Source organism: Toxotes jaculatrix, chromosome 22 (genome assembly GCF_017976425.1).
Source record: "Toxotes jaculatrix isolate fToxJac2 chromosome 22, fToxJac2.pri, whole genome shotgun sequence".
Taxonomy (NCBI): domain Eukaryota; kingdom Metazoa; phylum Chordata; class Actinopteri; family Toxotidae; genus Toxotes; species Toxotes jaculatrix.
In genome coordinates, this window is record NC_054415.1 from 10,097,249 (window position 1) to 10,107,917 (window position 10,669).

Here is a 10,669-nt window from a genome sequence, read left to right on the forward strand (position 1 = left end):
TTATGAAATTCAAACCTGCCTTGACCTGGCAATACCACCAGTGTTTCCTAACCACTTCCAAAAACAGTCAGACTAACAGTCAGAAATAATAATAATAATAATTTTATGATGTTTTTCTACCATCACGTCCACAGGGTCAGTATCTATAGCACTTGGCTCAGATTGTTGAGAAAGTCCCTTTTTTCCCTCCGTCAATGTATTAAAGCGAATTTTATATAAAGGTCTTTTTCTCAAATCCCAAATCCCTAAATCCTAAAAATTACTCTTCTGGCATGCTTAAAATTCATCCTCCCAAAGGATTTGACTAACATATTCAAGAGGTGAGGGAGTCTTTATGTAATCAGTGACTGCCGGTGTAATTTTAGGTTCACTTTAGGATTTTCCTCTTGATCAGAATTTAGAGGAAATCTGTGAAACAAGTGCAATCACCTCTCTCACCTATTGGAGCTATTCAAAAGAAATAAGGGAAATTCCCACACTCAAGTTTACAAGGTGTTTGCTGGTCTATGAATAATCAGATCTTCAGAGTATTTACTTTGAGACATATTTTTACAGTGAAGGCTTTGCGACCCCTCTCAGGCCACTGAAAGACAGACATCCTCATAAGTGTCTTTTCCTTTGTCAACCAGCTCATTGTCACAGTACTATGATCAGCATGATGGGGCAGTGCTGGTGTGTCAGCAAGCACTGTCTCTGATCTCTGAAGGTCCACATGACTGATGATGAGCATTTCATCTCTGTGCCAAGTGATGAATCAGATCATTCAAAAGCAGAATCTGAGTCTGTGGATGATAATTCTGGCTCAAGGGACGTGCGCTTGACAGCTCGACAGTGGACCAGCTGCTTGCAGGGCGCACAACAATGTGGCGATGACCACGAAACAGACACTGATTTGTTGTTACAGTGCTAATTTGTGTTTGATCAGTGTCAGCCACTGAGCACCTACAGCATAACATATTAAACCTATATGTTATAATATAATAAGCCCCAGGCTAAAGGGGCGACATTATTGTTTGGACTATTTGTAGCTTTGTGACGTTTACCTTTATCATGTGACGCCTGCTGCAGTTGAGCTATTTTTTACTGCTCTATAAAAGAGGGAGCCTTCGAGCGGGACTTGGGGGATTAAACATGCTGTGTACGATGTATGTTGCACTCCCTGAACACTGTCACCACAGATAAACTTCTATCTATAACCCAGGAGGTTCCATCGCAGGTCTATATGTGAAGGTACACAGTAGGCAGGGTGGACTGCTCAATCACCCTCACCATAATGCCACAGTTACCTTGGCTGCAAAGATCCTTCCCTCTGATATACTGAAGTAGCATTAAATAAGATTTGCACTGGCCCTTTGCTCAAAAGCACCTTATATATATCTGCCAGGGGGGGAAGGAGATGCTGAGTCTGCTAGTTTTTAAAACTCCCCTTACAGTGAGATTTCAAGACTCACATTCACCTCCCCCCAAAACCTACAAATAAACATACAAAGACCATGAGATCCATTTGTTACAGCATTTCAGCGTTTATTTCACCGTCCTTGCCTTTAAATTACATACCCAATACTAAAACACAACACAGTACTCACCGACGTTCTACAGAGATAACCTGCTAACCAGGTAGTGCAACTTAATGCAAATCCATCAGAGGGTTAGGTCAGTCACAACATGGGTCTTGACTTTACTATGAACTAAACACAACTACATTGTGCAAGACAAATGCTAGCAAAACGATTTAACTTATTACAATGTTCAAAAGAAAAGGCCACAAAAACAATCAATATCAATATGAGAAAACAAATATACACTATATGTACAACACCACTGTCTCTGTGTGTGGATATATTAAAGTTATACTCCACCCAAAACCTACTGTTTGACCGTCACAACACTCACCTCCTGTAGATTTGAAATGTAGCGATAAAAAGAGAATGCTGTCCGTCACAGAGCAGAGTGTCTGATATAGACATGTTTCAAGTTCACAGAAGGTGAGTGTCTGCCACTCAAAAGGCAGATTTCAGGGGAGGAACGTGTGAACAAAAAGATGTGACAATTCATCTAAAAAGCAAAGAAGCCTGATAAATAGGTTATTAGAGTCGAAAAATATATAATAATTCAAATTAAAATTCTCCCACATCCACCCTCTTGTCCCTGAACTTGCTTCTGGCCTTGGTCCGAGCCTTGAATGCAGCCGAGTTGTGGAGATGCTGGAAAAGGAGATGAGCGAAGCATTAGAACAGATAAATAGCTAAAGGTATTTATGCTGTATGGATAAACAAAGCCACCACATGGCAAGGTTTTAAAATAAATAAGTGAAATACTGGTAAACTGTAGTATACGTACCCTTTCAAAGCGAGATATTTTCATTGCCTTCATTGTAGCTGAATCAACCAGAATAGGTGGTCCCAGTTCAAACACGTCTCTGATGAATTCATTTGCCTGGTTTAAATAAAAACTCATTAAGAAAACAATTCTATCGATAGTCAGCATATTACACTCTAAGTATAAAACACAAACTGAACAGCGACCTACTTTTAAATACTGTTTACAGTGTTATGTAGTGTGAAATATGTTTCATTGTCACAACTTTACTTGTGAAATGTTGTAGTTTTCCACGAGCTCTGGCTCCCGGCCAGATCACACCTTCCCAACCTGCTATTTCTAATGTGTTTTTCCCTCTACAATACACAGCATTATCCTAAATCAAGCTGTACGTGTTGTCTTCCTCTATAAGGCGTCTTCCTGATGTTTTAGTGCTGAGTCAGTGCAGGACAAAAGAGCTCATGTTACATATCTACAGTCTGGCAGAGACACATGCTGTACATTACAACAGTATTTGATAAGTCATTAAAAAGGTACCTGTAGGTGGTAGTTCATCCCAGAGCCCACGAACTCTCTGAAGGCATCGTATGTCCTCTTTTTGACCCAGCTGTCAATGGTCATGCGCTCTGTCCCAAAGCGAATGGTCTCAGACTGGAAGTCACCCTCCTGGGAAAACACAGAGGAAGCAGGGAGTTAAACACCTTAAACATAAATTTAAAAAAACTAAAGCTAAAAGAGAGTCTGTCAACTGACACTCACCTCAACAGCCTTGAGCACATCCCTGAACACAGACCGCTGCTTCCTCTTGTCCGTCTTGGCTCTGTGCTTGTTGCAGTCTGTGGCCAAAGCGTTCAGTTTGTCACACAGTTCATCCCAGTCATCAAACTCAAAGTCCTGAAGGGACACAAAGACAGAAATTCTGCATTCAAGACCAACGGGAACGTCTTTGAAAAATTAGAAATCACACGCCAGACACACATAAAAATAAACTGTTTATCAAATACAGCCATACTGTCATGCACACATGCAAATTAAGTTAACAAAAAAAAAAAAACTAAAATTACACTGGCTTTTGCATCCAACAACAGTAATTAAGTCCCAATTTTAGTCCAGCTGACTGCACTGCACTACAGGAATGACAAGCAGCAGATTAAACAGAATAGACGTGAACTTACAGAGTTCATGTCTCTGGCCAGCTCAAAGAGCAGGGCAATGGTCTCCCCTGCAGCAATTCTCATGTTGACATCCTCACTCTCCAGCAACTTTGGCAGTTTGGGCAGGTATCTGCACAACAAAACACATGCATGTATAAAAGATGTATATATTCATTCTGACATCATAAAGTGCTTATCTGAGACTGGGCTGCAGCACAATTAAAAAAAAAAAAAAAAAAAAAAAAAAAAAAAAAACTTAACAGCAACTGTGAAAAGGGTTTTTACTTGCGCAGGATGTCTTTGAGCTGACTGGCAGTGCAGATGGTGAGCAGCAGTGCCCAAGACAGCAGGGCGTTGGTGTAGAGCTGGCTTGTCTGGGGACTGATCGAAGGACAGGTACCATCCACCCTCGCACAGGACCGGGTGAACAGGTTCTCAAAGCACTCCATAGTGGCATGCACGTCCTAGGGCAGGAAGCAGCAAAGATCGTATGAACACTGGAGTTTGCAATGCAAAATGGCTGGAAGTGTTTGAGAACAACACCAGTCATCACAAATAATGTGTTTACGACTTTATGACTAATTTCTCGAGACACATTTTAAGCTGAGCTGCCAGTGCTGTTGACATCATGAATGTTGTGAGTGGATGAGGCAAAAACGTCAGAACCAATAATGAGCACAAATATATGACTGACAACAGATTGTAAAAGAGACTTCAGTGCTGTTCGCCCTGAAGCCCAAAAGTGTCAAACCACAGAAAAGACTCCAAAAGTGATCAAGAACTTACCAGAATGTCGTCTTCTGCAACTAAAGTACAGAGGCCCAGACTTGTCGCCACCTATTACAGAAGCAAAGAGACTTTCATTCAGCTGGCTCTTTCCACCTGTCAAACATGCATTCTTCTATGGTACCTGCACAGATCATCACAATGTAAACCAGGTACTCACAGCCTGTCGGGCTTGTATGTTGGCTGATCCATCTGCCAGGATGTTTTTGAAGATGGGTTTCAGGGTTTTCAGCACCTCCTCGCTCTCGATGCCCGATCCCAGCTGAATGCACAGCAGGCAGGCTAAAGAAGCTGCTGCTCGCTGCTCCTCACCTTTGCCTGACAGCGAGAGGGGAAGGCATTCATTTGCCGCAAGTAGATTTAAAGATATAAATAGAGATATTCCACTAGACCTGTCATTCAGAAATGATCAAATAAAACACCACAGGACTTGCATGCAAAACTACAAACATTATGTAGCTTATGTATTAAACCCCTTCACCACTTTTCAGACCGTCATTAAGAACCACTGATATTGTCAGACTACTACAACACCCATCTGCCGACACTCTGATTGTGCTGTGGCACTGGAGAGCAATACCAAACAGTTCAAGTACCTTTCTTGAGGCAGCGTTCGATGCTGTCTGTGATGGTCATCCTTCTCTCTGAGATGAACTCATACAGGATCCGTGTGGCCATCGCCGTCTTAAGCCCATCCAGTGCCCCCTGTCTGGTCTTAGCACTGAGGAAACAGATACACAAACATTTACTGCTTTATCCAACCTGACTGAAGACGACGAAATTAGCCCTAGTAAAGAATATATGCAATTTTTTTTTTGTAACAGCCATGTTGTGAGCCAATATTTTATTGGTAATTTAATCCTCAATGATACCTTTCTCCTGTGATTGACAGTTGCACAGTTGAAATTCAGGCTACCCATCCCAGAAATAAGGCTTTGGACTATATCAGTTACACCTACTTAAAATGTATGTTGTTGAGAGCTATTTGTCAGTATTACTGACAATACCAAACATCTTTTTGTGTAACATAATTTATAATGCATAACCGTAGATCAAAAATATTGGCAATTACATTCTTAGTGGCGAAAAGAGTTCTTAAAATTACCTAAACCTGAAATGTTTTTCACAGTCCTCTACAATCTCTGCTATCAGACAGCGTTGCAGAAGCGTGAAACTCTGCACAGACTTGCAATAAGACTGCATGCCAAAATCAGATAACGTGTTTAGACTATTACAAACCACAAGGCACAAGTTTTTACCTCTTATCCACGGTGTTGTCTATGAACCCCTTCAACTTATACTGGAAATCCTCCTGGGCTGTGTCCTCACTGGCCTCTCCACCTGGAAACACAGCAAGATGTGGTAAATGGACACTCATCTCATGTGCACAAGAGTAAAGATATGATACACTTCCTTGTCCTCATGGGGAAATTTGTCTTAGACTCAAGTGCTACACACATGTAACGATCTACAATACAAGTTACTCAACATAAAACAGATAAATTACACTTGTTACAGTGGGGTCCTCCAGCCTTCATGGACAAATCCATCCCGAGGCGTACACACACACAAACCTACCTTCATCTGCTACACTGGTGGTGTCACTGAAGCTGCTGCAATGACTGAGGGTCTCAATGGAGGCGTCCTCATCACTGAAAGGCTGCACATTTCCATGCTGCCCCCCTGAAAAAGAAAGGGAAAAAAAAGTCTAATCAAATCAAATGTATTAGTACAGTGCAGCAGGGATGTGTGAATCTCTTATATAAGCCAAGATCCACACAGGTACTGTAGCAAATACAGCTGTTATCTAATCAGTTTTATGTCCTTCGCATGCCTTATCCTTCTGTACTTTCATTATCTCATATGGAAAATGCACCAAGTCGTCAAGGTCAGGGGCAAGCCATACTTCTGACGGCTCTGCAAACACAACATTATGTTCAGGCTGAAGGGACACAGGTCGAGATAAGCTAACTGACGTGACATGACATAAACGCTTACAGCATTTGCTGTTCAGAATGGACAAGTGCAGTTTTGGTACAACCCCGAAACAAAAAAAATTAGTGCCCACGTGTCATGGAGAGAAAGGAGGAAGCAAGTTTGCCATTTGTTTGAAAACATCTAGAATAGCGTTAGCTGGAATGGAAAACCTGCAGTCAACAGGCACTTCACAACACACAATATTTGTATGGTTGCCATGTTGTGTGTATTGTTTGAAAGGTCTTCCTGAAAACAAAGTGAGTGTGGGAGAGTTGTGAAAATTCACAGCTAAGAAGGTGTGAAAATCTTGAGTCAATCCCTTTTTCCAATTCTTAAAATGTTTGATTTTGTTAGTCATGAGATACATTCAATAAAGTGAAGAACAAAAAACATAATGTGTAGGAAACTGAATACTCAGTGGCTGTGCATTGTAGCCAAACTGTGGCTCAACAGGCGTCTCTGCTTTGACCTGAATTCAACTCTGGAAGACATGTTTGTAAGATTATCTGTCTGAACGGTATAAGCGTAGTCACAAGCAAGAATAGGCGTACTCGAATATTTCAACAAATGATAAATACTACAGGAGCCACCAGCTGATTTAAAATTGCCATTTTATCCACCTAATAGATGCTATATCTACGTGTATGTGTTGACGTGGACTCTTCCCCCTCCACAACTGATTTCTGAGAACCGGGCGCCGCCTCTTTTCCACCCCGCTCCCACAAGTCCAAAATGTCCGCCTTCTGTCTCGAAACAATAATAACTGCTTAACAAAACGACAATACCCCTCACATACTACTTTAAAGTCAGCCAGCGTTTATCGGAATACATACCAGTAGCCACAAATTCGGCTAAAGTTTATATTGAGGTCAATCTATAGACAAGACGACCTCACACTGCAAAGTTCGAGCTAACGTTGGGTTTCTGTTTTGTAAAAACAAAAAAAAATGTTATGTATTGTAATAATGTAATAATCATGGTAAACGCTGTCATATAAGTGTTAATTAAGTTAACTTCACCGACCAACTAACGCTCTGTCTTGCTAGTGCGGAGTTGGCTTTAAGCTAGCAGACGTTAGCTTATAATGTCCGACTGTTATTAAATGCTCGTGTAAAGTCCAAATTAGTTTGTGATCATTAAACGACTGTGTCAACAAATATAAAACAAAACAATATTGTGGTTGGATGGCACGTTTTGTCAGAAACACCGATGCTTTGTGTGACCATGGCTAGATAGCTTTGTGTTTTGACGTAGGCCACCCTCCAACGTTTGTAGTCCTTACTGTAAACAGATTCAACTCTAGTCAATGGACTGACAACGCGAGAGGAACTACAACTACCATCACCATGGAGAATACGAATAAGCAAGGCCAAAGAAATGCGGCCACTCGCACACTTACCTCTGTTATTCTTCTTCTTGGTCCTTGGCATTTTCGTGCAGATAAATGTAAACGTTAATCAAAAATCAGCCAATACACGACCAGCTTTTATTGTATTGTCTCGTAAAATGAAAATATTCCCGTGGCACAGTGGATAAAAAGGAATTGAAAGCGATCTTGGAGATAGACTGTTGGCCGAGACGATACATTTTCCCTCAAAAAAACCAGGGCTGCGTAAGCACAGAGAGGCTCTGAGTATTTATACCGGCAGACATGTCACGAGGAGGTTTCCCGGCATCGCCGGCCAATCCGGGAAAAGGAACAAGCGTCGCGTGTGTTCGCGCGTGATGCAGCGGCGAGGACGCGGGCGCTCTGCCTCATTGGTTATTTTAATCCAATGTTTATGTGCCATTGGTCATGATAACTTAATATTTCATTGATACCGAACCATTTATCTCACATATGTCTCAAAGTTAACATATACCCTCCCATCCTTAACAGAGGCATCATAAAAGAAAACAAAATAAAACAAAACAAAACCAGGTGTTTATACAAACCGGAAAAACACCACTTTAAACAACTTATGTAACTTATAAGTCTTAGTTTTAGGAGTGTTGCAGATGTTCCACTGTTATACCGTGATTATAATTATTGGCTTCAGTGATCCAGATGACACTGTGATTACTGGGCTCTGTTATGCAGTGAACGCAGTCACTTTAAAAGATCCCTCTGATGCAGGTATTCTGTTACTATGTAATGTGGTTCTGCACTGAAATAAATACTGTAATTACAGACCTCTGAGATTTGTTTACCATCCACTATACGTTCACTAATGTTTGCATCTTGTAAGCAGTAATCATACTGGAGTAGACAAAACAACAGAAGCACTATACGAAATAATTCTCTGCAGCAACCATCAATTTAGTGAAGGCGCATTTTAAGCTAAATTTTAGACCATTTCTGATTTGACTTGTGTTGCAAATATGCTATTTTAGGTGTCTTTCAATCTTGGCCAGTGTGCCTTTGTGGATTTCTTTTTTTTTTTTTGGTGTATGTCATCCTTACTTTTGACACTTTACCCCATGCAAACAACAACTAAACACAATGAGGCAGTTACATAAATGAGGGTAACAATTCACAGTATACAACAGAAGTGCACATAGTTCAATGTAATATATTAGAATATAAAAATACCTAATTGCGCTTGCTCCATTATCATTGTGCTAAAAACTGAAACTAGTCTTTCGAGTTCCTTCCTTTTAGAATAAAGCAATATAAAAGATTTCTTTCCAAACCCAGCAAAGCTCCAGTCTTTTTGCTTTATTTACAGAGGTTCAAGGAGTATAGATTTCTCCCAGACTAACATTGCGAGAGAGAATCAATTGCAGCTAGTTTCACATACCTTCAGCAGTTAGTGGCAACTGGAGTAAACAGCAGATCTCAGGAATTAATGCACTGTTGCAACTCCTGCCTTCAACAACAAAGTTACAGAGTTTAAAGAGAATATTAATGGTCACTTGGATTCCTATAGTCCAAAGCTCAAATGTTTATTTGCCAAGATCAGAATCAACCCTGGGCCCCAAAGCACTGTCACAACCTTTGCCGAGTCACTTGGTCAAAGTATAGCTGATTGTTACGCTTCTGTTTTGTAGAAGACAGAAGACGCCTGTTCATCACAAGGAACAATCCCATTCCTATGACACACATATACACGCCTCTTTAATGTTTCACTGAAGATACAGGGAGCTAGTGTGGGTGATAGTAGTGTGACCGGGACAGGAAATGGTAGATTTCCATAATTACATGGGACATTGTGTATCAGTGGCACATGCGCTTCCTGGACAGTAAAAGCCAGGCACATGTCCAATATCTGTGGTCCAGCAGTCAAAAGTTTCCTTATCATGCAGGTTGCAGATTTTTGAATGGATTTAGATTGCATTATGTTTATACTGAAATTAATGTATTACAATTTTATTATCTTATGTCTATAGAGATTTACAACATAATACAACTACAGCCAGGTAAAGCGTTTTGTTTTTTTTGCTGTTGTTTGTTTTTTAGTTTCAGCTCTCTACAGAGAGTTTGAAGGTCAAATACAGAACAGCATCTGATCACTACAGCCTCTATTAGATGTTCCTGCTGCTTAATATCCTAATAAACATTTCTCAAATCTTGGCCCAGTCGAGAGCTTCAAATGAATCATTCCAGTTAATTATCTTTTCTGGCTTTTCTAATTTCAGTCACTCCAGCTTTTGCTTGACATGACAAAAATAGTTCTTTCTTTCTTTCTTATACAAGTGGAAAATCTCACAGATGCAGCCGCCTTGTTGCCATTCCCACGGCCCAACTGTCAACATTGCTCTTGCCAGCTCAGACCTGACAAACGTCAAGAGAGTACAGGCTTGCAGAATTCAAAGCTGATTTTCATTTTTCATGCACCTTGTGCTCGAACATTGGGAGATTTCCAGAGCTGCTTCCCAAACATACACACACACCTACACAGTGATCATGATCTGAAGTTTTTCCCTTTTAAAATTACATTCATTAGGGAAGCTGCTTTTTATCGTGTTGTCAGCTTATATTACATTATCTTGGGGAAGAAAGTGTCTTGGTAACCAAATAAGATCCATAAGATTTTCCTGAATGTTCTGCCAAGACAGAACAGAATACAAAACAAGCATAAAAATTGTAGACCAACACAAAAATGATCACAAACATAAATAGACTACTACCATATTCACACAGAAAGAGTATCTGATTAATCACCGCAGCAGGCAGTAGCCAATAGCAGCAGGATGGGGCAGTTAAAATCTTGACTAAACAAAACAGACAGATCCTTATTTGTATGCCAAAAAAAACCTTAATTATGGGCTGAGATACACTGAGACAGAAAGATTTTGCATGAGTTTTATGAAACAACGGAGCCTAAAGTTTCAAAAACTTGAGCACCAGAGAGTTCAGTAATCCGTGGAAGATGATCCTCCTTTTTGCAGTGTGATGTGCTTCCTTGAATATTTGAGCTGACAAACACCTTTTACTCTCAGGATAGCCAAAC

The 10,669-nt window shown here is 40.5% G+C and overlaps 1 protein-coding gene across 1 annotated transcript; it reads right to left on the minus strand.

The window, feature by feature from the left end:
- Window positions 1-1,499: 1,499 nt before the first annotated feature.
- ifrd1 (interferon-related developmental regulator 1) lies at window positions 1,500-7,856 on the minus strand. Its single transcript, XM_041030503.1, has 12 exons — window positions 7,636-7,856; window positions 5,838-5,942; window positions 5,519-5,600; window positions 4,856-4,980; window positions 4,420-4,577; window positions 4,260-4,310; window positions 3,759-3,937; window positions 3,495-3,603; window positions 3,079-3,213; window positions 2,857-2,985; window positions 2,341-2,436; window positions 1,500-2,204 (listed from the first exon to the last, which is right to left on the minus strand). The coding sequence occupies exons 1-12, from the start codon at window positions 7,664-7,666 to the stop codon at window positions 2,118-2,120; spliced, it is 1,287 nt and encodes a 428-aa protein (XP_040886437.1). The 5' UTR covers window positions 7,667-7,856; the 3' UTR covers window positions 1,500-2,117.
- Window positions 7,857-10,669: the final 2,813 nt, after the last annotated feature.

Excerpts from the sequence above, each read along its gene's own strand:
- ifrd1 (XM_041030503.1), bottom strand. The coding sequence starts at position 7,666 with ATGCCAAGGACCAAGAAGAAGAATAACAGAG. Across the intron at positions 3,214-3,494 it reads TGGCCAGAGACATGAACTCT|GACTTTGAGTTTGATGACTG; the intron begins GTAAGTTCACGT and ends GTGTCCCTTCAG. Across the intron at positions 2,437-2,856 it reads GGATGAACTACCACCTACAG|GCAAATGAATTCATCAGAGA; the intron begins GTACCTTTTTAA and ends TATTTAAACCAG.